General features: G+C 47.2%; 1 protein-coding gene across 3 annotated transcripts in view; it reads right to left on the minus strand.

Annotated features, from left to right (window-relative positions):
* The window catches only part of Lpin1 (lipin 1), a 107,684-nt gene that overhangs the window by 60,051 nt on the left and 19,970 nt on the right, over positions 1 to 27,663 (minus strand). For all 3 annotated transcript variants that reach the window (XM_051143562.1, XM_051143570.1, XM_051143553.1), the window contains exon 2: positions 21,578 to 21,634. In XM_051143562.1, coding sequence (XP_050999519.1) covers positions 21,578 to 21,634 — 57 coding nt within the window. The remainder of the gene's footprint in view (positions 1 to 21,577; positions 21,635 to 27,663) is intronic.

A 27,663-nucleotide genomic window follows, 5' to 3' on the forward strand; every position in this document is an offset into this window, starting at 1 on the left:
ACCACTGTGGAAGAGTTTTGCGGCAGCCAAGTCCCCAAGCAAGGAGCATCCTGAGCGGGCATTCATCTAAGCAAATCCAGGCCCGATGGAGGAGCTAAATGCGAGGGACGGCAGCCAAAAAGCATTTACAGAGAGAACCTCAGCTGCATCAGGGCTGAGAAAGGCTGTGGACAGCAAAAGAGGGACCGCCATCATAGCCTTTCCACTGTGGTCACCTGGGAAAGATTCCTAGTGAGCCAGGCCAGGGCAGCAAGTGGATGATCACATAGGAAGAAAGGTAGCAAGGTACAGAGCAACGCTGACAAGTCAACCTCAGCAGAGACTAGAGGAATAGATTCCATGATTTGGGAATAATGGCTACTCCTCTGGGAAACTATAGACTGTTCTAGTAAGTTCTGGTGCTAGGGGTAAAAAAAAAGTCTTTGTCCCCAGTCCGTCCTGAGTCACCTGTGACCTTGTCAGGCAAGTGTGAGGGGCACCAGTCCCATGAGCGATGGGTCTCAAGTCTCACATTCCCCAGCTAAGAAACTAGCTGCCCAGAAAGGAGATCAGCAAGGGTAGAGAGCTAGAGAGACCTTAAGAGTTTAACATGGGGGATGGTCAGAGTACGCGACATGCTTGAAAAGAAAATAGCTCTGCGGAAACACACCCGCTATGTTCAACATATTTAAGTCAGTCCTTCAAAAAGTAAAAGCTTACAAGCAAAAAAAAAAAAGAGTTCCCCTGTGTAGAGTGGCAGAGAGGTGGCCAATATTGATAAAGTACTGACAACCACGGCTACTGTTTAGAGCCTATTTATGAGCCAGACCCAGCTCAAGACGCTGTATACTGCTTTTTTTTTTTTTAAATGGGTCCTATGGGGTGATACCATTGGCTGTGCCAGAGCCTTAGGAAGTAAAGTGCCAAGAGGTGGCTGAAGTTATAGGACCAGGTAGCAGAAACTAGACCAGGGTGCTATGTGAGCCTAGACCTTTCTCCAGAGCCTCTTCACCCCGAGGGCTCCCCTTCAGTGGAGTTCCATGTCTTTTTTTCCAGGGCAGGCCTGCCGGTGTGAGACTCTTGCCCTCGCTTTGGCCCAGAATTAGGAAAGGCCAGCTCAGTGACACGTTGTATTTGTGGTTATCCAATGCTCTGGCACGTTGACCTCAACAACCTACAGAAGCCATTGATCTTTCACCTGAAGTTCACACCCACACTGCTGTCTCCTTTGAGGTCACAGCCTTACTCTATGACAGTGATTCTCAACTTCCCTAATGCTGTGACCCTTGAACACAGCTCCTCATGGTGTAGTGACTTCCTCCAACCATCGTATTATTTTCATGGCTACCCTCCTAACTGTAATTTCGCTACTGTCACGAATCACAATGTAAGTATCTGATGTGAGGGATGAGATCTGATATGTGACCCTCAAAGGGGTCACGACCCTCAAGTTGAGAACCTCTGGGCTTCAATCTCTTGGGGACAATAAGCAACCTAGGTGGATACACAATATCTAGGACTTAAAATCTTGAGGCCAGCCCAGCCTCGGGGCAGGTGTGTCTGAACCTCAGCCTCCTTGGCTATTCATGAATGACTAGCCTCAGCTCAGCATGTTGGGGCAATCAGATGAGTTACTGTATTTGGACACGGATGTCAAATAGACTTCTTGTCGCTGGACCAGCATTAGCTCTCACTCAGCATTCACATAGACATATTGCTAATGGAGAAATGGCAAGTATTTAAGAAAGAAATGTCTAGCATTCATTTTGCCAAACTGTCACTGGGAGCAGCAGGACAGGACACAGCAGTGGACAGCAGTGACTCTGACACAGGGACAGGGTGCTAACAAGGTGGGTGTCTGTTTAAAAATATTCTTCTCTCCCTGATGTCCATGGAAGATTATAAGACTAGACCCATCTTCACGTTCTTCAGAGAGTCACCAAGCAAGTTGGTGGCACCTCTGGGTCAGGATTCTGGGGCCCAGCTCAGTTACTCCTCCGGGCCTGCCAGGCCCAGGGCTGATGTTCCAATGGCCTCTGCTGTGACCAGCCTGTGCATTGAGCTCACCACCAAGAAAGAGTGAGGGACAGCTGACCTCTTGGGAGGAACAGCCCTGGGTCTTGCTGAGTTTGTACTGGTTGTGTCTGATCGCTGGCACCCCTAGGAGAAAGAACTTTATAACTTTTGTGCATTAATATTAACCCCAGTAAAAACAAGATGTTTTGATAGATGCGTGACCTGAAGCAGCCAGGGGGTGGCGCTCTCTCCAGACAAAGGCCCTCTCCCTCCCCACACCCTTCTGCTCCTAGAACTCTACAACCCTTTCATCCTGTTATCACACGTTCTGAAATCTACTGTGCTTAATATTAGTAAGCTATTCCAGATTTTCCTTTCCTACTGGTGTTGTTTCATTTGCTTTTACTCTTTTGATACATGGTCTCACTCTACAGCCTAAGCGACACTTAAAACTCACCTCAAACTCACAGCAGTCCTCCTGCCTCAGCTTCCCTCATGCTAGAATTTACAGTCATGTGCTGCAATGTGTTAAATCCAGCTTTCTTTATTTTCATGTTAGCATTGACTACCTTTCCATTCCATTTACTTTTGTAAAAAACTGGGTCTCACTATGTGGCCCTGGCTGGCCTTGAACCCACTATGTAGACCAGGCTGGCTGCAGACTTATAGAGATCTACCTGCTTCTGCCTCTCGGAGTGCTGAGGTAAAAGCAGTGAGCTGTCAGGCCTAGGGTCTATTCTGCTTTCTTTTACCCTGCCATTTTGTTTAAATGGAATGTCCAGTTCACCACCTCAAGAGGGATTTTTTTTTCTTTTTTCTTTTTATCCAAATCTGACAGTTGCTGAATTTTAACGGAGTGGTGTAGTGGTTAGCTCTGATGCACAACTTAACTGAGTTCAGAAACACCTAGATAGCTGGTAAAGCCGTCCCTTCTTTAGCTTTTTTCCTTTTTCCTTTCTGGGTGCATCCATGAGGGTGTTTCTGAGAGAAAATGACATCTGAATCAATGAGTTGAGAAAGAACGAGTTCCCATCGATGTGGTTAGTCACCCTCCCTCAGCTGAACATCTGCCTCCAACACTGTCTTGCTCAGGGTTGCTACTGCTGTGATGAAACATCATGGACAAAGCAACATGGGGAAGAAAAGGGTTATTTGGCCTATACTTGCATATCATAGTCCATCACTGAAGGAAGTCAGGACAGGAACTCAAGCAGGGCCAGAACCTGGAGGCAGGAGCTGAGGCAGAGGCCATGGAGGATGCTGCTTACTGGCTTCCTCCCTATGGCTTGCTCAGCCTGCTTTCTTATAGAGTCCAGGACAACCAGCCTAGGGATGGCCCCACCCACAATGGGCTGGGCCCTCCCCCATGAATCACTAACTAACCAAATGCCCTACAGCTGGCTCTCATGAAGATGTTTTCCCAATTGAGGTTCCTCTTCAATGACTCTAGCTTGTGTCAAGTTGGCATCAACTAGGCAGCACAAATACAAACGCAAGGGGAAGTACAGTTCTTCTCCCCCCATACACACTTCCTTCTTCCTCTCTCACTCTACTTCCTTTGGCACGTGAACTTCAGCTTTCCTACTCTTGTGTAAAAACTGAACAATCCCACTGATCTCGCTGGTCCTCTGCTTTCACAGACTGGAGCCATCTCAGCATCCTGCATCCCTGGAGCCACTTCCCAGTAACACTTCCCAAACCTGCCTGTGGTCCATGAACTCAGTTTCTCTGGAGACACAGTCAGGCTCTGATTGACTCCAGGCATTCACTTGTCACATCGTTAGTGGCAATGGCTGCTGTTAAAGAAATAGTTATTTTAGGGGCTGGAGAGATGGTGGCTCAGGAGTTAAGAGCACTTGCTGCCCTTGCAGAAGACCCAGGATCAGTTGCCAGCACCCACATGATGGCTCACAGCCATCTGTAACTGCAGTTCCAGGGGATCTGACACTCTCTTCTGGCTTCTGTGGGCACCAAGCATGCAAATGGTATCTGTACACACACGCAGGAAAACATGCATACACATACTTTTTTAAAGAATAAATTCTTTTAGCAGGGCATCGTGGCACACACCTTTAATCCTAGCACGTGGGAGGCAGACACAGACAGATCTGAGTTTGAGGCCAGCCTGGTCTATAGAATGAGCTCCAGGACAGCCAAGGGTACTCAGGGAAATCTTGTGTCAGAAAAAAATTAGTATATTTGCCTATTACTCTACCAACTCTGACAATCCTGTCTCTGCTCATCTTACGGTTTAGGTATGCAATGGCCTCCATGGATTCGTGTGTTTGAAAACTACTTCCCCGGCTGGTGGCAACAAGCAGTTGTGTGATCTTTGGGGCATAGAACCTGGCTAGGTGGACATAGACCAATAGGGGCACTAACTTGAGGATTGTAATTCCACCTATTTCCTCTTCCACTATCTCTTCCCTACTGCTGCAGAACTGTGGTAAGCAGCCTACATGCCTCCACAGCCACAAACCCTGCCCTCTCCCCACCCCACCCACACATGCCTTTCCCACCATGACAGACTGGACCTCTTGAGACTGTGAGACAGACACACCCCCACCTCCACCACACATGCATTTCCCACCATGATAGACTGGCCCCTTGAGACCATAAGCCAAACATCATTTCTCCCGCCTCCCCCCCCCCCCACCCCACCGCCACCACGCACCCCCCTTCAGTTGCTTCTGCCAAGTGTTTGGTTCACAGAAAATGCAATTAGAGCGACTTCTCTCCAGAATGTAATGCGCCACTCCTGCTTCTTGACATGCCTCGTGTTTCCACAAGGAAGTTTTGCTTTGTGGGTTTCCATACATTCCTTTCGGTTTTGTTGAGCTTTGCTCTGAGATGCAGGTAAGATGCTTGAGATTAGTTGAATCCTGCTGAGCGGGGACTTCAAGCCTGGCTTCTACAGATCTGGCACAGCCAGTGCACTAGGACCCATCTGCCACTAATGCTGTGGGACTCCCCATCCTGGTCCTCAGCCCAAAGCTCTGCATTGTAGGGGAATCTTCCCAGCCTGCATGGTTATCTGTTGCTTCTTACAAGTTTGCCTCAAAACTAAGCAATAGTTAATGAGTACCATCTCTCTCATCGAGATCTGAGTAACAGCCATACAGGATAATCTTAAAAAAAAAAAAAAAAAAAAACCTCAAACTGTAAACATGGGAAAAGTCATAGCTACAGTGACTAGGGCTGGGACTTGCCCCCAAAAGAGCTTGCTTCACTGTCTGTTGGTGAAGGGCTCAGATCCTTTCTATGAGGACCTTCCCCATAGTATGGCTTGAGTTTTGGCTTCCCCCAGAATGGTGAGTCTAAGAAAGCACAAAGCAAAAGCCAGATTACCTTTTACAACCTACTTGCAGAAGTCACACCCCACCACCCTCCCTGACACCACATTCTGTTCCCAAGATCCATATGAGTAAGTCAATCCAGCCACACTCAGGGGAAGCCAGATCAGCTTCCTCATGTTAAAAAAAGATCACAAAGCCGGGCAGTGGTGGTGCACACCTGTAATCCCAGCACTCCAGGAGGCAGAAGCAGGCGGATCTCTGTGAGCTCGAGGACAGCCTGGTCAACAAATCGAGTCCAGGACAGCCAAGGCTACACAGAGAAACCCTGTCTAAGAAAAAGAAGAAGAAGAAGGAAGAGGAGGAGGGAAGAAAGAAAGGAAAAGAAAAGAAGGAAGGAAGGAAAGGAGGGAGGGAGGGAGGTTACTACAGAATCTGTGAGCTTGTTATGACGTCACCAAGCCAAATTATTCCAGGCCTGGGTAGTCTCTACAGATCATTCCAACCATAAGCCCCGTTTGCAGCTTGAACCAACCATATGCACATTGGAGGCTCAGTCAGCACATTGGAGGTCCTCTGCCGACCCCGCTGGGCTCCTTCCTTCCTCTCTACACTCTACCCTGCAAATTCTAACACCCTCAACCCCAAACTCTCCTTTTCTTGGGGAGCCCTTGGGCACTAGGGCACCTCTTCCCCACTGAGCTTTCACACTTATAAGTTTTAGTGTGTGTGTGTGTGTGTGTGTGTGTGTGTGTGTGTGTGTGTGTGTGTTGTCACATATGTATGTGAGTTCCCAAGGAGGCCAGAGGAGGTCATTAGAACTATGAGAGCTAGGATTCTGAGTCACCCAACATGGATGCTGGGAATCACACTCGCATTTCCAGAAGCCCAGCAAGCTGTCTGCTGAAATCTCTTATTTGCTTCCCTCCTCCCTCAGCGTGGCCACCACAAACTGCTGTTTCAAACACCTGTCCCCTTCTCCAGCTGCTCAAGGCGTTGGTTAAGTTGTCCCCTGTTGCTCCATCAGTCTGGTAAGTGACTATCCCTGGCAGCTGCAGTGACCTCTCACATGCAGCCATGAAGGGAGATTGATAGTCTTCCCTCCAGACGTTGCCTTCTTTCCTCTCTGGTCCACTTCTAGGCCTTCAGCACCCATTGTCACCAGAAGGCATCTGCACTGTCGCCTTAGAAATGATCCTTTGAGATACACTTCAGAGCAAAATGTCTGCATTGAGCTCTGCAGGCTTCTCCCTCCTAGCCTTCCCCTCAGCCTCATCTTGAGTGCCACCTCCCTGCCTGGTCAGACTATTTTGAATGACATGCGTACCAGCCAATCAGAACAGGTGTTAGTCACAGGTGGGCAGAGGTCCGCATGGTTGCAGAGCAGATTGAAAGAGGCCTCATCTGGGCCATTGTCCTTCTCTTGGGGACTTGAAACAATGCTTACAACTGGCATGTCCAAGGTTTAATTCTACTCTACTCTTCTCCATTTCTGTTAGTTTAAGACAGGGTCTCATACACCCTAGGCTAGCCTCCAGCTTGCTATGTAACCAGGGCACAGGCCACTACACCCAGCTTCGTACAATGTTGGAGAGCAAACCCACTGCTTTGTGCATGTGAGGCTAGCATTCTACCAACTGTGCTACTCCCCAGCTCCCAGGTGAGTTCACTCCAAAGCAGGGGGCTGGAGAGATGGCTCATCAGTTAAGGGCTGACCGCCCCAGGACCCAGTGGATCTGAGGCCCTTGTCTCGCCTCTGTGGGCAGAGAATATTTGGAATAATTTCTTAGCTGTAATGGAGAGAAGTATCCGCGTTAACTGGATGTTTGTGCCTCCTCCAAATTCATACATCAACATACTCCCCCATAATATGACAGCACTAGGAGGCAGGGCCTTCAGGGGGAGAACTGGCTTAGCTAAGGTCAAGCCAATTGGATTAGAGCTCATATGCGATCAGAGGCAGCCAGCCCTCACCAGAACCACACTATGCTAGTTCCCTCATCTTGGACCACGAGCCTCTGGAATGGTGAGAAAAGAGTTTTTGTTACTAACTCATCCAGTTTATAGTTTTCTTTCTTAAAGGCTGAAATGAATTAATGGTTTATTAAACCAGCTAGAAAAGAAGCTCAAATAAATGAAGCCCAAAAGGCTCTAAAGCCACAAAGCCAGCCTGTCTGGAAGGTGTGACCGAAGTCATTTGGTCCATTCTGGGAGCTGGCCGGCAAGCTGAGGAAGCTGAGCCCCAGCCTAGGTGTCAGTCAGTGAGCTGTCAAGCCTCTGGCCTCGCTGAAGGAAGATAACAGCAGGTTTCTGTGCAGCTGGTCTGCAGTCATAAGACTTCCAAGCCACCCCCGAAGTAATTGATTAGCTACTGGGAGGTGGTTCAGTAGATGGACCTTTGCACCACTTAAGATAGAAATCTACAAAGCCCAGGGGCAGAATCATTAGTAATCTAAGAAAAATAAAGGAATGGGGCTTACCAAAAAATGATTAAGAGCTTCAAAGTTGCCTGCACAAGCTGTAGCTGCCAGCTTGACACCTGGACACCTGTCATGGTTGACTTAGAACCAGGGTTAGTGGGGAGAGAGACATCATGGGGTCTGCTGTGTGCTGGACGCAGCAAGCTTACTGCATGACCCACAAGCTAACTGTGTAAAGTCAGTTGACAGAGGAAAGAGTATGACTGTTTAAGAGACTTAAGGCAGCTTCCTGGATTTAAACACACTCCTTTGTACATAGAAAAGCAACATGAAATTTAACATTAGACACTGGATTAACATCGTATACAAATAACATTCCATGCATCCAAAAGGAGAGGCAAAAATGCTAGGCAAACATTATCATCTACCTGGCCTGGGACAGGATTTTTAGCCTTCTGCACCCCTCCCCCTTCTTCCACCCCTCCCCCTTCTTCCACGCCTCCACCCTTCTGTTTTGTGAATGGAACCGAGTGGTGGTAGCTCATTGTTCCAACTTCTCTTTATCCTTGTGCAATAAGGGAAAGAGATAACCTTCCTTGTTTTCTATGGAGTGTTCATGGCAGCTGCTTATAAATTCTTTCCATACCCTTTTGAGAAGCTAGTGTGTGTGTGTGTGTGTGTGTGTGTGTGTGTGTGTGTGTGTGTGTGTGTGTAGGAACATGGATGCATGCAAAGGCCAGAGGTCAACATTAGGCATCTCCTTGCATTTTTAAGAGAGCGAGAGAGAGAGAGAGAGAGAGAGAGAGAGAGAGAGAGAGAGAGAAAGAGGCTGGAGCTTACTATTTACACACAGTATAGAACTGTATAGGGAAAGAAAAAGAAGATTTGAAAATCAGAAAGGATGGCTTTATGTTCCTGCCTCTCATCAGCTGTGTGACTCTGGCCAATGTACACCTGAACTTCAATTTGATCATACCTTTAAAAGGAGATCTCCTGTGTTATCTCATATAGTTATTTTTGATAAAATGGAACTTGGGAGTGCTTACATGTCTCCCTAAGGAGGGTCACACAGGGCTGGGGCCCTTCCACTCATTGGAAAAAAGACACAGCTAAAGAGTGACACAACACTTCAGATATAGTGTGGGAAAGGAATCCTGATGTATGATTGTGTAGGTCAGCCCCCATAAATATGAATGTATGTATGCATATGTGTGCTTGTGTGTGCATATGCATGTGTGTGACTGTATCTATACACATATGTATTGTCACATTAAAGCTAGAGTCACCTAAGCAGCTGCCAGGTTTTGGTCTATGTGAGGTGCTCAATGCTCCTTGGAAACACAGCAAGAGAGAGGCAATCTGTTGATGGTGATTTTGCTCGGAAATAATGAAAGGGCGACTTGGCCAAGCTTCAGGATGGGGTAACAACACAGGCAGCCTGACCAGATGATGCTAAGTGATGGTGGGACTGAAAAAAGGTGAGTGAGAGTCTTGGTGGAGAATCTGAGATTGGGGAGTGCCATCCTCCAGGATAAAGTAGAAATGCTGAACGCCACAGCTACTCTCCTGCTTTTGTGCATGAGCATCTGACTGCCTTAGCTACTGTTCTATTGCTGTGATTAGACACCAAGACCAAAGAAACTTACAAAAAGAAGCATTTAGCTGGGGGCTGGTTTAGTGTTTCAGAGGGTGAATCCATGATCATCAAGGCTGGGGAGCATGGTGACAGGCAGGCAGGTGTGGGACTGAGGCAGTAACTGAGAGCTCAGATCTGATCCACTGGTTGGAGGGAGAGAAAGAGAGACAGACTGAGCAGGCCATGGGGCTTTTGAAACCTCAAAGCCCACTCTCAGTGACACACCTCCTCCATCTGACAAGGCCACACCTCCTAATCCTTCTTAAAAGGTCCACCAGCTGGGATCCAGACATTCAGATAAGTGGGGGGAGGGGGGGAATTTGCATCCAAATCACACTGTCAGCTTTCCTTCCCAGAGCATGTTGACATACTGATCAGGGAAGCTCCTGTATGCAACACACACACACACACACACACACACACACACACACGTCCTTCTGTTTGTCTTTGAAACAGTTCACTTTGAATTTCAAGCTATGCAGAAGAATAACTCACCTTGGTATGCCTTTGACTGAAGATATGAATTTTCTTAAAGGTTGTGTTTCACCAACTATATTTTGCCACAAGACACGGGTCCTGCTTTCTGTTGCTAAAGCAGAACACTTGATGACGTAAAGGAATTCAAATGGGCCCCAGTTTTGGAAACCGGAAGCAAGCTCAGATGGCCACTTCTATTCAGTATCCAGCGAGGGCCTCCTTGGCTGTGTCACAACATGGCAAAGGATCAGAAAGAACTATGGACATACAGAGATGGGGCAGCCTTGCTTTACAACAACCCAATCCCATATGAACTAGCTCTCCCAAGTCCATCAGCATCAATCTCTTCCCAAGGTGGTGCCTCTAATGATCTAAGGACCCCTAATTAGGCCCTGCAGGCATGCCTTAGGGTTCTAATCTATGCAAGGTTGGAGGAAGAGAGAGAGACAGAGAGAGAGAGAGAGAGAGAGAGAGAGAGAGAGAGACAGAGAGAGACAGAGAGAGACAGAGAGAGATAGAGAGATGAAAATGGAGATGGAGAGATCATCTATATAAAAGTTCATAGGTAACCAATGAATGTGAGACCCCCCCAAAAGCCTTGTTACAGGGCTCTAGTCCCCACAAATTCTTGCAACAGTTGTCCATTTTTGAGTTCATGTTCAAGAAGCCAGTGGAAGAAACCGAAACACCTAAAGAACTATTGAGTGCCTAGGGTGATGGCTCTGTGGATGAAAGTCCTTGGTATGCAAGCAAGAGACCCTAAGTTCAAATCCCCAGTACTCATGTAAAAAGTCAAGCATGTCTGCACCAAAATCTATACCCCACCCCCAAACTCTAGTGTGGGGGAGATTAAGGACAGGGGGCTCTCTGTGGATTTCTGCCTGCCAGCCTAGCTCCAGATTCTGTGAGACCCTGCCTCAAGGGAATACAGTGGAGAGTGATAGAGTAAGGCACCCCACACCCAGCTCTGGCCTCTGTCCAAGCACATAGACACCTACACCATCACATGTCAGTGCACATACGCCAACACACACACACACACACACACACACACACACATACAACATACATATTTAGCAGCACACACAAAGAACCTAAATCACAAGAGCCACCGAAGCCTTGTTATCCTTCGTCCTCCCTGGAGTTGTGTACCTTAGTTGTCTGAAGAACATCTGCATGCCCACTTGTGGAGGATGGCCTGTGAGGACCCCATTTGTCTTCCATCAACTTCACAGGAAGGTCTCTGCTTGTGAGTTCTTTAGTGCCTCAGTAGAGTTTTCTCGCCGTCCTGTAGGTAGCACTCTGCTAGGCCAGCCCTCTGTGGTTGTGGTTAGGGTAGGCATGACTAGCTCCCCGAGTTTCCCTCTTCCTGTTCTCTCCTCCCCATCCTCCCTCCCCCAGCTCCCCCCACTTATTGTCTCCCCTTCTCCAGTTTTCTTTCATGACCATTCTCTGCTAAGGCTCCAGGCTCATTGGTGGGTGTCAGGATTATGATGTCATCGCTGGGGGTGTGACATCACCATCAGATGGCGCTTAGAAGGGAGAGGTGGATGTAGATTCAAGCAAATGTCGAGAAGCCAGCTTGGGCTTCACCACAGAATATGGGTAATGCCAGAGGCAGATGGATGGGCAACAATCCTTCTATGAGATTGGAGTTCTTGGCAGCTTTTGAAATCACCAACTCATAATCTGGAAAGTGGCAGCCAACAAACAGGAAATTTCAAGAGCGGAAAGGGCCACGTCCACTTTTCTTTACAGACCATGGACAATCAGTGTTGTTTACCAAGTCTCATACTGAGATTCTTATCATGGATGTTGAGTAGAAAAAGCATTGATTGTAGAAAACTGAAGCTACATGTGGGCTCTCAGAAATGCCCAAAGCAGGCACTGGGGAGATAACCTACACAGTGACGAGCTTGCCTTGCAAGCATAAAAGCTGGCATTCAAGCCCCAGCATCCACCTTTAAAAAAAAACCCAGCAGGTCATAATGGCATGAGTTTGTAATCAGAAAATCGAAAGGCTGAGACAGGAGGAACCCTGAGGCTAACTGACCAAATAAAGCTAGCCTCATCAGTGAGTTCCAAGTCAAAAAGAGACTGTCTCAAAGGAGATAGTCTTCCTGAAAATGATACCTGGGAATGTCATCTGACCTACACACACACACACACACACACACACACCCCAAAACAATTAACAAAATAGCTTTTAAAAGAGTCAATGGGAACGCTCTAGAACTGGCCAAGCTTGCCTGGGTGTCACACTAGGTTCCCAGGCTTTTGCTGAGAGTCAAGGTACATACACCTTGGCTCCTTTCTTCCTGTCACTATGTAGAAACCTAGGGTCAAAGCTCATGATCAGCTTCCTGGTGGCCAAGCTCCACAGCAGATGTGAAGGTGAAATATGGAAACCTTGGGCAGAGCCTCACTATGCATGGAATGTGAGTGTGTGCCAAGCCTTGGCTGTGTCCTCCCATGTGGCTTCTGGTCTGTGCTCTTGAGCCATGGAAAGAAAGCTGCATTTGGAAGATGAGTTCTTTCAGGGAGGACATTTTGTTCTTCTGGTGCTTCACAGCATTTTGGACTGCTGGGTGGCTCTACAGCACATGCACCACTGTGTAGAGTCTCAGGCAGAAGGGGATAAAAACCATTGGGAATATCTGCATTATTTCTTGGCTTGTCCTTATGGGACAGCTTTTCTTGGTAAGTCACATGCAAATCTACCACCTAGAGATGTCCTCTAAGAGAATGTGACTGTACTTAAAACATCTATGAAAAATTCCAACTGAGCACCAGACTCTCTTACAATAACTGCAGAGTGTGACAATCCTTCTATACCAGAATTTAGGGGATTCAGATTATTCATCTCCATCTGAAGTTACAATTCCTTTTTTTTTTAAACTTTTTTATTGATTCTTTACAAATGATATATCATGTGCCCCAGCCCCACTAATCTCCCTGTGCCTCCATATTCACTCTGCTCTTGCAACCTTCCCCACAAGACAGAGGACTAGCTCTTCTATGCTCACTCTGTCGGTGCCAGCTCTCCAGTACTGTCCTAAACAAAGGGCAGAGCCACCTCTCCAGAATGCCAAAGCTGGTGAGGGACAGGGACAGCTCTGCAGAGACCTCAGCCATCAACATGGCCCCAGGAGGCAGTCCAGACTAGGCCTTTGGTGGTAACATGGGCCACAGGCAAGAACACAAACCCCTGCTGCTTCAGGGCCACAGACCCAGATGTAGCATGATTTGGGACCTCACCATGGCCTCAGGTACCAGTGCAGGCTACTCACATCTAGCTATTCCCTACCACCCTTGTGCTTCTTGTTCCTCCTCTCTTCATAGAATATAAACTGTCTGTTTCTCTTTCTCTCCCATCTCTCCACCACATACTTGCTCATTGTAGCAGCATCTGCCTGCCCTCTGCCACACCACAGTTGGCATGTCTCTGGGCCTCTTTCCTGAGGTGAACTATTTTTTTGAGAACAGAGAGAATATTCAATTTATTCAGCATCATCTTTGAGCCACAAGAATAAGATCCCATAGTTCTGTGTTTCCTAAATCCTCAGATCTGACGGTCTAAAACAAGAGAAGTAATAGTTTGATTTGGTATGGTTTGGTTTGGTTCAACTGAGAAATGGTTTCATAAGCCAGGATGGCCTCAAATTTGCTATGTACCCAAGGGCTGGCCTTAAAGTTCTACACTTGATCATAGCCAAAAGGCTAAGGACCAATTAACCTTGAACTCCTGATTCTCCCTCCAAAATGATGGGACTGCAGGAGTGGTTGCCACATTCCAACTACACACTACACACTACACACTACAGCTCTTTGCTGGTCCTCTCCTGAGGTGGATCCCACTCACTATGGCCATTATACTGCAGTCACAAGGATACTTGCTCACCTGTTTGGAAGAATGTGATCTGATGAGAAAGGGACTACAAGTCATGTTCTAAGCACAATGGTCAAAGTTGTTTAAGCCACAGAGAAAAACTCAGTGGAGAAATGGTGGTCTAATGCCACATCTGATGATGATGGTTAAAACGCTGAAAGACCTGGAAGTATGGATTTGTGGTCACTTTAACAAAGAAGTCAGGACTGAGATGAGGGTCTATCTCTCAAGTCTGGGGGCTTCCAGTGTCCTCTCTGGGCAGGGGCTAAGAAAAACATGTTGGCTAGATTCTGTTAATGTTCCTTGTCTGGCCTTACTCAATGAGCTCTCTCTCTCTCTCTCTCTCTCTCTCTCTCTCTCTCTCTCTCTCTCTCTCTCTGTGTGTGTGTGTGTGTGTGTGTGTGTGTGTGTATGCATGAGCCTGCATCTCTCTCTCTCTCTGTGTGTGTGTGTGTGTGTGTGTGTGCTGTGTGTCTGTGTGTGTGTATGCATGAGCCTGCATATCTCCCTCTCTCTCTCTCTCTCTCCCTCTGTGTGTGTGTGTGTGTGTGTGTATGCATGAGCCTGCATATCTGTGTGTGTGTATCTGTCTCTATCTATTTGTCTCTGTCTCTGTCTCTCTGTATATGTGTGTGTATCTGTCTCTATCTATCTCTGTCTCTGTGTGTGTATCTGTCTCTTTATCTATCTGTTTCTGTCTTTTCTGTCTCTGTCGGTCTCTCTCTGTGTATTTGTCTCTCTGTTTCTGTCTGTCTCTGTCTCTCTCTCTGTCTCTATCTCTCTGTCTCCCCCCCACACTGCCTTCCAAAGTGAGCCACTGTGTCTTTTGCCAAAGGTGTCTGAGAAGCCATGGGTAGTTGTTTTTTCTCATCTGAGCAGACCACAGGTGGACCTGGAGGTGGCAGATAGAGAAGAGCCAGCTTCTGAAGGCTGCTATGATCCACCTTATGGAGCCTCAGTGATCTTGAGTGGCTTTCCTCTCTTCCCATCCTATCAAGGATGATCTGGACGTGGGAATGCTCCATTCTGGGTGTTTATGAAAAGGGAACTGTAGTTTCACCACATGAATCAAGAGGGGGCAAGAAAACTTGCTTTGAAAGTTCAAAGTTTCAGGGCTAAGAGATGGCTCAGCGGTGAAGAGCACTGGCTGCTCTTCCAAAGGTCCTAAGTTCAATTCCCAGCACCCACACGGAAGCTCACAACTGTCTGTAACTCCAGTTTCAGAGGATCCAACACCCTCTCACAGATATACATTGCAGGCAAAAACCAATGCAAATACAATAAATAATTTTTTTTTAAAAGAAGAAGAAAGTTCAGAGTTTCACATTTACCCTTGAGCCAGACCCTCACACACATACCTGTGGGCTGCTCAAGTCGTCACAAAGAGAGGGAATGTCAGAACACTGCACTGACTCTGTCCTGGGACCCAGCTCATTGATTTGTTTTGCCCTGCCTCAAAAGTCAGGTCTAGTGACCAACAACAAACAAAAGATCTCAGATCTTTCTAGAGTCTAGGATGTCCTGACAAGAGTGAGTCAGCAGAACAGGAGAGCTGGGCTCTAGTTTGTTCTCTGCCATTATCAGATGACCTCTGCATGTCACCTGAGGACCCCAGGCCACCCACTAGAAAGCAACAATGAACAGAACTTTTTGGAACCTTCTTCTTTGGCCCATCATCTAAATCAGGGCTTCTCAAACGTCCACTCATGATAGCGTTTCAACAAAGAAAACTTGTTGTGACCCTGCATACATAGGTATATAAAATAGTATACAAGTCAAACAATGTCCGCTAATAACCCAGAAAAAAATTAATACAGTTCTTTGGTGGCTGAAGAGATGGCTCAGTGATTAAGACCACTAGCCATTCTTGCAAAGGACCTGAGTTCGGTTCCTGACACCACATGGTGGCTCTCAGTTACCTAAACTCAGTTCCAGAGTATCAGACGCCATCTTCTGGCCTCCATGGGCACTGCATGCATATGCTACATATATAAATGTAGGTAAAACACTCGTGCACATAAAATAAGTAAATCTTAAAATAATAGTTTGATACATATAATTTTATAATTAAAGACAATAGAAAAGTTGTATACTAATGAAATGCATGTGCTTGCCTGGCTAATACAATCTAAAGACACACTAATTTGATATTTATATGCTGAAGACTGATGGTAGAAAAACATCAAATATCTTCACTTTCTGTTAACATGGTAGCAGAAAAGTGTGAGCGCACTGTAAAAAACATTGCAATTCCCAGGACAATGGTCATGAACCTCAGCCAAGGTGTTTCAAGCTGTGTTGGTTGAGCCTATGTGGAGTAACAGCGCATGCAGTGCAAAGTACACACACTGTGTGTGCAGAACCAAGGCTGTGGTGAAGTCAGGTGATGCCAGAAACACCTTGGGTTCATGTTTGATTTTTTTTTTTTAATTAATTTCTGGCAGTTGCAAGTTCAGGAAACCTTTGTCAAGTGTTTTGTGACTCACTCATTCAGACGTCACAGTTATGACCCACAGCTTAAGCTTTGATGTTATGTGCCGGTGCTAGGACATCAGCGGCCTATCTTTGTACCCTATATACTCATATCCTCCCCAGCAACTGTTGGTGTTAATGGTGTCTCTAACCATCCCTAACCATCTGAAGGGCTGCTTGGACCACTTTGGAAGAAGAAATTCGCACGGCGTCATTATCATTTTAGAATAGTTAACACACCATCCAATACTTTCCCATCTCTCTTCCTGAGCCACTTATACTAAAGAATGAGTGTGCCTAAGAGGGCTTGAGCCTATCCTTAGAATGCCCCCCCCCCGAATTCTCCTCTCTCAGATTCCTTTCCGGAGTCCACTCTGTCACTGTGCGTACTAGCTAAGCCGCCCCTCCACCCTGCTGCAGTCAGGAGACCACGAGAGCACATGGCTCAGAGAGATACTATTGTACAACATCTGTCACCAAATGGCTGACTGCCCTGGCTTCGTCACTTCCCCTCTGGCTCTATATTCAAACCTCCTTGGATCATTTTCATTCCTCGCTCCTGTCAGATCCCTTCTGCTACAGTTCCTTTGTCCACGCTGCACCCTTGAGGCATCAATTATACTGGTAAACTGTCATGCATTTGTACTTAGTGAAAGCAGACTCTGGGGATGAGGATGCTCCCCCTCCTTGTCTCAAATATGAGCATGTTTATATCAAGTGTCCTCTAAGACACCCTGGTCCTGAAACAGGGAAACAGAGGACCAAGAAAGAGCTGAGGGTGTTAAAAAGTATTGCACTCTTGGGGACAGCTGGAAGGCACAGGGTTTCCAACTGAGGTCACCATGTTTATCATGAGAAATACAAAATGGCTGCAGTGGGAACCAGAAGCTGGAAGCTGGCCTACAGGGACCACTCATCTCTGCTTAGGAATTTCTAGTACGAACCTCCCTCGTGATCTCCCTGTCACCGCTGTGGCATGTCCTAAGCCCCGGATTTGATGATGTTTTCTCATTTTTCTGCTGCTTCTGTCTGCTGCTTGCTGTTCGTTCTATTACTTTTGCTCACTTTGAACTTAAAAATTTTCTCTTATTCAGAACCAAAAGCATGGCTATTGTGGACCATTCTCTATTCAGAACAGCCCTGGGCAGAGAGTCTTCTCCCTCCCACCTTCCTCAACCTCACTTTAAGTGTCACTCCCCCACCCCCACCCCCACCCCCAGCAAACTATGTGGGTTCTGTTAGAGACTCTGACTCTGCCGTACATCTGGATTCCAAGTGTAATGTTCCATTTGTATGTATGACTTATGAATCGCTCTCCAGTAGGCAGTTACAACAAAAGGATAAAGACCATTGATTTTTTTTTTTAATTTATCTAAACTGTGCCTGACACTTAGGTCTCAACAAATATTTTCTAAATGAATGCCTAATTATCACATCATGGAGTGTCATGCCTGCTTACAAATAGGCTAATCATAATTACAAATAAAGCTATGATAAATGTGTGCATATATATACATGCATATGTATATATATATTTATTTATTTATCGCACTAAAAATAAATGAATGAGCCCTGCTATAATACGAAAGGTGTCAGCACCCTTGTCAGAGGCCATCCTGATGCTTGTAACATGCCTGTCCCAGTGGCAAGTAAGTATATAGGAGATGACCCTGCCCTCAAGGAAGTTAAGACCCAACAGATCCCCAGGCTTCTTCTGGCAAGAGACACCAAGGAGAGTCCAAAACAAGGTGTTCCCTGGGGTGGGGAAAGAGATGGTTGATGTGGAGGGCTATAAACAGAAAGACAGAAAACTGACCTGTCACTGTAGTGTGGTCATTGACAAACGAGACAACGCCTTGGGACATCTCTAGAAAACCAAGAAGCCACTGACTAGAAAATGAAAGTTCTGTGCAGTGTGACACTCTATTTAAATACGTTTTGGAAGTAACTGTCTGGGTGCCTGTTGGTAATAAACACCCCCACAAATTGATATTAAAAACAAACGAACAAACCAGCAATTGGCTATGAGAGCCACTCAGTGCATTTCTAGATAAGAGCCTGTGACTATCATCAGACACCTGAAAGGATGACACTCACACCACCTGAAGGAGAAAGCCACAGAGCAGGAAGCACATCAACAGGACAGACCAATATTTTTATGTCCCCTTTGCTTCAAAAGGTGTGCCTTAGGGTTACTATTGCTATGATGAAACACCATGAATGACCAAAGAACTTGGGGAGGAAAGGGTTTATTTCACTCACAGTTCATTGAACAGTTCATCATCAAAAGCTGAGAGCAGGAACTCAAACAGGGCAGGAACCTGAAGGCAGGAGCCGACTCAGAGGCCACGGAGGGGTGCTGCTAGCTGTCTTGCTCCCTGTGGCTTGCTCAGCCTGCTTTCTTATAGAACGCAGGACCACATGCCCAGGGATGGCCCCACCCACAATGGGCTGGGCCCTCTCCCATAAATCACCAATTAATAAAATTCCCTACAGGCTTGTCTACAGCCTAATCTTATGAAGGTATTTTCTCAACTGAAGCTCCCTCCTCTCTGATGACTGTAGCCTGTGTTAGGTTGACGTAATACTAGCCAGTATAAGGCTCACGTTTTTTAGAACTTAAAAACTCAATATTGGGAACAGGAAGGCCATCTTTACCCATTTCCGAGTTTTGTGTCTGTTGCTGTGATAAAACACCCTGACAAAAGCAACCTAGAAGAGAAAGGTTTTGCTTTAGCGTACAGTCTCAGGGGCAGTCCATCACAGTGGGGAAGTCAAGGCCGGAACCTGAGGCAACTAGTTACATCCACAGTCAAGAACAGAGAGAGAATGAACATATGCAACGCTTACTACTCAGCTCACTTCCTCTACCTTTATGCAGTCCAGGGCCCCTAAGCAGGGAATGGGGCCACCCACAGTGGACTGGGGCTTTTCCATATCAATTAACATTAGTCATCAAAGCAATGCTCCACAGACACACCCACAGGCCAACCAGATCTGCACAACCCCTCACTGAGACTCCCTTCCAGGTGATTCCAGGTCCTGTCAAATTGACACACTAGCCATTACAGCTGAAAGAGAGATTTAATCAGATTTGGAAGCAAACAGGGAGTTGAGGTGAACACCCTATTATCAACGGGATAAAGTCTGAGGTCCCTGAAAGACCAAATAAGTCCTCCTGATGGCTGTCAGCTCCTGCCACCTCCTCCCCCTTCCCTCTGTATCTCCAGTGGCTCGTGTCTCCAGTTCTGGGGCCCAATGCTGTGTCTTACCTCATGTTCAGCCAACTGTTACGGCTCTTACATTGCTCCCCAGAAGACTTGCCTTATGTTGGAGGCCTTTCTCTGGAATTGCTCCTAATCTTTCTCTACTCACCTCAGACAAGCTGTTACCTCCCCTCCTGCTGCAGAGGCTTGTGGTAAACAGCAAGCACTCATGTGTGGGATCAAGTGAGCACCTACTGTACATAGGAGCTAGCATACCATTAGGCATCTCTCTCAGATACTGTTAAGTGGCAGAGCAACGGCCATGACTTTGAATTTTCATCTCTTACCATGGGTGATGAAGATGTTTTGTAAATTCACCCTGTCATCTCCTGCCCTGTTAGGATGAGTTGGTTCTGCAAAGGGTGTCATATCTAAGGCCAGTGGGCTGCTTTCCTCATCCAACTCTCCTGTGGACCATAACCACTGGCCTGCATGTGAGGCCAGAGGTGGGCTAGAAACCTACAAAGCCTGGTAGCCATGGCTTCTACCCCAGAGTCTGCAGACTAGGGAATTGGCCACAGGAAGCAGTGTCAAGCTACTTCCATGACCACCAGGCTACACTGCCACCCACCAAAGTAGGTCCCGCTTACCCAGAGACTTCCTGCCCCTTCTCACAGAACACTGGCTTCCCATTCAGGCCTCAACTGCCACTAACTGCCCACTACTCAGGCTTCCTGGCCTCCCGTCATGCCCATTTCTCCCCCACAGAGTCCCTGGAGCTCCTTGTCACCTTTCCTCACTCACTCCGCTGAGGCCTCATCGCAAGAATGGATCCCTTGCTCAGCTAGCGCTTCACTGGCCCTCCAGGTTCTCTGCAAGTCTCAATCCACACCTTTCTCCTGAGCTCCTCCAGCCTGTGAATTCTTTAATGGCAAAGCCAAAGTGCTATTTGTTTTATAGCCTTAAGGTAAGGAACAAGCCACAGTAAAGTAAAATAAGCCTCAAGAATTGATTCTTCCTTGGACTGCCCCAACAGCCTCCCTACCTCAAATCCACCGCCAGTCCTCGATGACTCAAAAGTTTAAGAGCCATGGACTGGAATGAGCTGTATGATGTTATTGAAACTTATACCCAGCACCAGGGCAAAGGAACTGCTAAGAAAAGGACTTGGTCCCAGCACTCGGGAGGCAGAGGCAGATGGATCGATGTGAGTTCGAGGCCAGCCTGATCTACAAAGCAAGTCAAGGACAGCCAAGGCTACACAGAGAAATTCTATCTAGAAAAGCAAACAACCAAACAACAAAAACAAGCAAACAACAACAACAACAAAAAAAGGACTTGGGAGGTAGCAGGACCATTTCCCAGATCCCAGTCTCTGAGCTTGCCCCAAGATCAGGCCACATAATTCCTCCAATCCCAGGCCACCCTGAAAAGCTCTGCCCGCAAGAAACCCTATATAAAGCCTGTGTCCTGCTCAGTTCTTTGCCGCTTCTCACCCAAGCAGAGACAACCTGCCATCCTGTGTTTCCCCTCCCAATAAATCTCTTGGGTGAGGTTTGTTGTGTGGTGTGACTTCGTGGTATTCCTTGGCTTCCAATGGTCAGGATACCTTGCCAGCTGAACTGTAACACTTAAGATGAGCATTTGGGGGCTGAATATGGAGCCTAGGGGAGATCCGCAAAGACAGGTTTCAGGGGCAGACAGATCAAGGCCAGAATATAAATGATGGGACAGGGTGGGACCTAAGGCTTGGGCCAGCTACAAGGAGGAAGGAATCTGCAGCAGGTCCCAGAGGAAGCTACCAAGGCTCTTGTTAGACATTTGTGATCACAGCCAGGGACACCTGCAAAGTTCAACCAAGGACATGAGTGTTCATGTGGACTTTGTCCACTATGCTAGGAGCCTTTAGAATCTAAAGTCTGGAGGATGGTTTTTAATTGAAGAGATGACAAAAATCCCATCTGTGTCTAGAGGGGGATGGGCTAGGATTAAAAATCAGAATCCAGGCAAAGTGGATAGCTGCCAGGGCAGTGCTTCTGAAACACAGGGAGTACTCTGGAAGCATCCACCGAATGGCACAGTCCCACTTTGAGGACTGTTTGCCCATGGGAGGAAGCTGCACTGTGACAAGGAAGACTTTAATCTTGACACATGAAAGCACAAGAGCACCTTCGAGCTACTACACTCACGTTGATGTTTGAAGGCCACACACTTCGGATCCACCCAGGGTCTCTCATTATTGGGATCTGAAAGACAAAAGCATTAGAAATATGCAATAAGCAAATCATGACCTGGGCCCTGTTCATATGGCAAAGCCTTTATGGTTTTATGTATCTGGGAGAAAATGATGGAGCTGAGGATGCAGCTCAGGCAGCAAACTGCTTGCTGTACAAACATGAGGGCCTGAGTTTGGTCCCCAGAACCCACATAACAAAGTTGAGTATGGTACCAGGAGTTTATAATCCCCGCTCCTAGGAAGCAGAAACTTGCGAGCCAGCTGGTCTAGCCAAATTATCTGCAATCCAGGCCAGTGAGAGACCCAAGGTAGAGTGTAGCTTGGTTCGGTGGGTAAGATCACTTGCTGTGCAAGCTGAGGACCTGAGTTCTAATCCCTAGCACTCATTTAGAAAATAAGGTGGACATGGCTCTGTGTGTGTGTGTGTGTGTGTGTGTCCCCAACATTGGGGGCATAGAAAAAGGCAGATCTCAGGAGCTCACTGGCCAGCTGAAACAGTAAGCCTATCTCAAGGCTACAAAGGGAGAGTGATAGAAGAAGATGCCTCCTCTCTGGATTTGGATTCTGCATGTGTACTGATGCCATTCACACACACACACACACACACACACACACACACACACACACACACACACACTAAAACAATTAACAACAAAACAGCTTTTAAAAGAGTCAATGGGAATGCTCTAGAACTGGCCAGTAGTGAGAGTCAGACAACCAGCGACTGCTAAAAACCATGGAGCTCCGCAATCTAGCACAGAGAACTGCAGCTCAGCTTTAAAAGAAGAATTCAGGATGAAGCAGTGACTTCCCTTGGCACTCAGAATGTGATTTGGTCACAAACTCTACTCCTTCCCTCTTTCTCTATCCCGTCATCCTACCCGAAGCATGTACAACAAATGGATGAAGACACAGATCAGGCAGAGAAAGTGATGGCATCAGAACTCAGGAGAGAGCACCTAAATGCAGCCATGCCTGTTTCTTAGGTGTCACTGCGCCCAGACTGCTTATTTACCTCTAAAAGGGGATCGTATGAGCGTTGTATGAACTGAGTCCACAGAGACTAAAGGGCAAACAAAGCCTAGCTCCCTGGTACAGCCCTCAGCACTCCTGGTACAGTGTGCCCATGTTAAAGGAGACCCACAACCATCTACAAAGGACCCAATTAGCACAGCCCAGAGCGAATCATGAGGCAGGGTTATTAGCCCAGCTTTCCAGCAGACATGTTAGCTATCCAGAGCCTTTAATTAATTGCATCCCAGTTTTGCTCAGAACATGCCTTTCTTATTTTATTTCCCCATTGTTGTGATAAGATACCATAATAAAGCAACTTAAGAGAAAGGGGTCTTATTTCAGCTCACAGTTCAAGTCCATCATGATGGGCTGGAGCTTGAAGCAGGTCACATTATATCCATGGCCAAAAATCAGAGAGTAATAAATGCATGCATGCCGACTGGTGCTCAGCTCCATTCTCCTCTTTACTCAGTGCAGGATCCCCTGCCTAGGAAACAGTTCCGCCTGCAGTTAAGATGGGTCTTCCGGTAACATTTCATATGGTTGAGATAGTCCCTCACAGATATGCCTGGATGCCCGTTCATCTCCCAGGGGATTCTATCCCAGGGGATTACGTCAGGCTGAGAATTAACACTAACCATCCCAGTGCATGATTTGAGCTCAGCTCTAATAACTAAGCTGTGTAGCCCCTCCCCCTCCTGTCTTGCTACCTCTTTGACTGGGCTAGCTTTTCCAACTGACCAACTGATGGTGAACCTCCATCTCCATCAGATGCTGCAAGGAGACCTTCAACTTGAGCTCTGATGTTTGAGAACAGCTGACTCAAATTCTTCAGGGGCCACAAACAAGGTCATGCGTGTGCCAGTCTCTCTGTGTGACAGTGGTACTGCTTTCCCACCCACAGAGTTGACTAGGAAGGCGAATGGCAATCTAAACTCACAGTGGACGCATTTACTCCCTGATTGAAAATGAAATGTCAAATCAAATCCCAAAGCTGTTCTTCTACCAACAGGTGCACAGTGTCTCTCACACCACCTCCCACTGAGAGTGGGATTTTAGAGGTTAAAACACAAGAACACCTGGCAGAATTGTACGTCTGTCACTCCACATGATGAGATAGTGGAGTGGGGATCAGACTGGCAGAGCCCTGGCCTGTGGCCTTCCAGGGATTCTTCAGAAAAGAATTAAAATTGAGCCTGGGAGGTAGAGCCAGGAGGATCTGAAGTTCAAGGTCATTGTCAACTACAGAGTGTGAAGCTATCCAGGGTTACCTGGGGCTACATGTCAAAAGGAAGGAGGGAGGGAGGGAAAAAAGACAGTTGGTTCTGAGCCTTTTTGAATTTTTAAAGAATTTATCTTCTGTATTATGAGTGTCTTGCCTGCTTGTATGTATCTGTACCATGTGGGGAGTGTCTAAGCCTTTTGGAGGCCCACAGAGAATGGCCAGTGAAACTCCTCGAATGTGGCTCCTAAAATTCCTCGAATGGTCCTGGTCCACTGCACACAGTGTTGATCTACTAGGGATTCCTAGCACACTAGTGAAGTCTCAAAATGGACCCAAGGCTAGGGCCGTGACTGCTTCCCCCTTCTTTATGGAAGTCTCCTGAGGTGACTCTGTCACCTCCCATTTCCTCATAGCTACACCAACCTGACTGATTGCTATTGGTGCTTGAGGCTAGCATGGGATAGTCTCATTGGCCCTTCAATCATATAAAGGGTTATACACTGTACAATAAAACTAGATTTGCACCTTGAGCCTGGTCTCTAGATTCTGATTCCTGGGATTCTGTGTGGGCTCCATCACCACTCATCCCCCTTCCTCTGGTTCCTGATCCCCACAGCAGCACACGTATGCCTGGTGCCCACAGAGGTCAGAAGAGGTTATCAGATTCCCCTGAATTAGAGTTATGGATGGTTGTGAGCACCATGTGGTTGCCGGGAACCAAACCAGGGTCCTCTCTGGAAGAGCAGCAAGCTCTCTTATCCCCTAAGTCATCTCTTCAGCCCCTTGCTTTCTTTAAAAACAAAAACAAAACAAAACAAAAAAACCTCGATAATGTGTAGTCTTGCGTGAATCCATCATGTCTCAGGAGGTCTTCGTCTTCAGTTACAAACTGAGGTCCAGGTTAGCAGGAACAAGCTATCACAGGTCAGGAAAGCAACCTTTCTTCCAGTTCCATTCCTCCCCTTTATACCTCATTCTTTTGGCTCATGCAGTGTCAGAGAACAGCCTTCCCAGGCTTCATATAGACCATTCCTCCTGCCTGGGATACATTTCAGCTGGATAGACACCGCCAAGTGTGTCAGCTCCTCAGCAAAGCTGCCCTTGGCCTCCTTGGCGTGATCCCAGAGAGCTGTACCTTCTTGGAGCACCTGCATGGTTCCCTCATAGCACTTAGCACAGCTTGCCGATGTGCATCTATTCGCATGAGTGTCCATCTAATGACAGCCTGCTCCATAAGGAACATGACCTACTCTTGTCATCTAATTCCCTGAAGCCTCTGGCCATGGAAGGTAGTCATTAAATATTCCTGAATGGAAGAACAGAGGTAGAATTTTCTCTACATTCAGAGGAAGACACTGGAGCTCAGAGGGTCAAGTGAATTAGTCCAAGTTACATAACAAAGCAGACTGGGGTAGGTGAGCTGAGATTTGTCCCTGGTTCCAGTCATTTCAAAGCCAGGATGCCATCTGTATTCCAGGCTGATGGCTGTGGGAGGGGCTAGCACAGCCTCACTCTTACACTTTTCCTAAAAAGGTGGGGGCAGGGTCCTTCAGTTCCCTCTGCTACTCCACCTGCAGCTCTTCAGGACCTTTGCCTTAGGTCCAGGAGTTTTCCTCTATTCCCTATTCCTAGTCACGCCCTCTCGGCTCCACATAAAAGAGCTGAAGTCCCCAGGTCACACAAGTGAGTGGCTTCTGCAGGACCCTCAGCAGGTGGGAGTCCGGGCTGCCCACATTCCACAGAACAGATCCAAAAGAGGACACTGGAGAGGAGGGCCTAGGACTGAGGCACCCAGTGCTGCCCTCCAGAGAAGATCCACCAAGGACTTGGCCCCATGGCCTGGAGTGCAGTGAGGGGCGTGGTGCTGCCTGCTCCAACCCCAACATTTGCTGACTCCAGGGGATATGCACAACTTCACTTGTGGGTCCTGGATACTCTGTACCTGGGACACCAGATGCCAGTAGATGTAGTGAGAGGTCCAGAAGATTGGACCTAAGTCCCCAGGCAGAAAACTCTGTAGACCTGAGGCAGGCACTTGCAGGGAGCCTGTGAGCTCCTAGCTCTGTCCCAACAGGATCATCACAGGGCCTGCTACTTCCAGCCTACCTATATCCCCAAAGTGTGCTGGTGTGGAAGGCAGGCTTGAGTTTCCACGGGCTGTGCAAATTTTTCTGTGTGTGTGTGTGTGTGTGTGTGAAGGATTACGGATGGAGATGTCTGTATAAGTGTAAGTGTGTGTGTGTTTGAGGGTATGCAACAAAGTATGTGTGCCTGTGTGCACATGCATGCATATGAGGGTGTGTGCCTGTGTGCACATGCATGCATATGGGTGTGTATCTACTCTAGATTAACAATTCCCTCAGATTCTTCATGACTCTTGGTACTGAGGCAAGAAATTTGACCACTCTCTCTTTAAATCTGAGCCACCCTGAGTGAGTGACTTGGCCAATAACATGAAGGACCCATGACAACCTCCTCACAGGCCAGGTTGTGAAAGTCCTCCCAGCATCCTTCTCTGCCCAGCCATGCTCTTTCTTGATGTGTTGGATACCAGGTATAGGCTCTGGCTCTGAGGTGCCACCCTTCAGAGCCTTGTGCATGACTCTTGTCTACAGTCTCCACTGTGCTGTGCCCTCCAGCTCCCTCCTGCCACAGGGATAGATGGGTTCCTCCAAAGCAGCTCTTCTGGGGGCAGGTACCACTGAGTCAGCCAACTCATAGGGCTGAATCCTACACACATTCTAGACCTGAAATGTCCCCTATCATGATGGTGCTGACTCAAGCTAGTAAGTCTTTTCCCTTTAAAAAAAAAATATGTTGTATCTTTATTTAATTAACATTAAAATATGTAATGTTTTCATTAGCATATGTTGATTATACATAGTGGGTTTTATTGTGACATTTGCATACATGTAGATCGTGTTTTTACCCTATTCCCCACCAGCTCATTTTTTTCTCTTATTCTCCTCCTACTCCCACTGATCCTCTTTCCCTTCCTACCTAGTCTCCCTTCCACCTTTATGTCTTTTTTAAATGACCCAATGGGTTTCATTAGGATTACTTACAAGGACTTGGTGGGGGCTGTTTGCAGGAGCATGGGTGGGGGTTGATTACAGGAATGTGGACACCTTACTAGGACTACACTATTGAAAAAAAAAAAAAACAGCTCTCCTTTGTCAGCAACAGTTTTGTGCCTATCAATCCTCAGAGAGAGGCAGGGTTGCAAAGCCCCTCACCCTCCCTCACCACAAGATGTCCACAGGCCTAAGCTTGTGCAGGTAACCACAGCTGCTACAAATTCAACAGTGTAGAAGCCATGTCACGTCCTGAAGCAGCATATTCCACACTACTCCCGTCTACGTGCTCCAGTCTGTAGAGTCTCACTATATAGTACAGGCTGACCTTGAATTCACAGAGCTCTGCCTGTCTCCTGAAAGATGGGATTAAGAGTGTGCACCACTGTGCCCCATTCACTTCTTACTTTGTAAAACATTTCATCCTTTGAGTCTGGCTCTGGGTGCTCCTCTACAACAGTGTGTGGAGGTCAGCGGACACCATGCAGGACTCAGCTCTCTCTTTTCACTAGATGAGCACCAGAAATTAAAGTCAGGTGATCGGGCTTGGTGGCACCTAGCCATGTCACTTCTTGTCTTACAGTTTTCTGCCCCTTCTTCTAACGGTGTCCCCCAAGCCTTGGAGGAGGTAGAACAGTTGTCCCAATAAGTATGGCATTCAGCAGTCACTTATTCTCCATACTGTGACCAGTTCTGAGTCTCTCCAATAGCCACTACTCAACACAC

Source organism: Acomys russatus, chromosome 1 (assembly GCF_903995435.1).
Source record: "Acomys russatus chromosome 1, mAcoRus1.1, whole genome shotgun sequence".
Classification (NCBI taxonomy): Eukaryota; Metazoa; Chordata; class Mammalia; order Rodentia; family Muridae; genus Acomys; species Acomys russatus.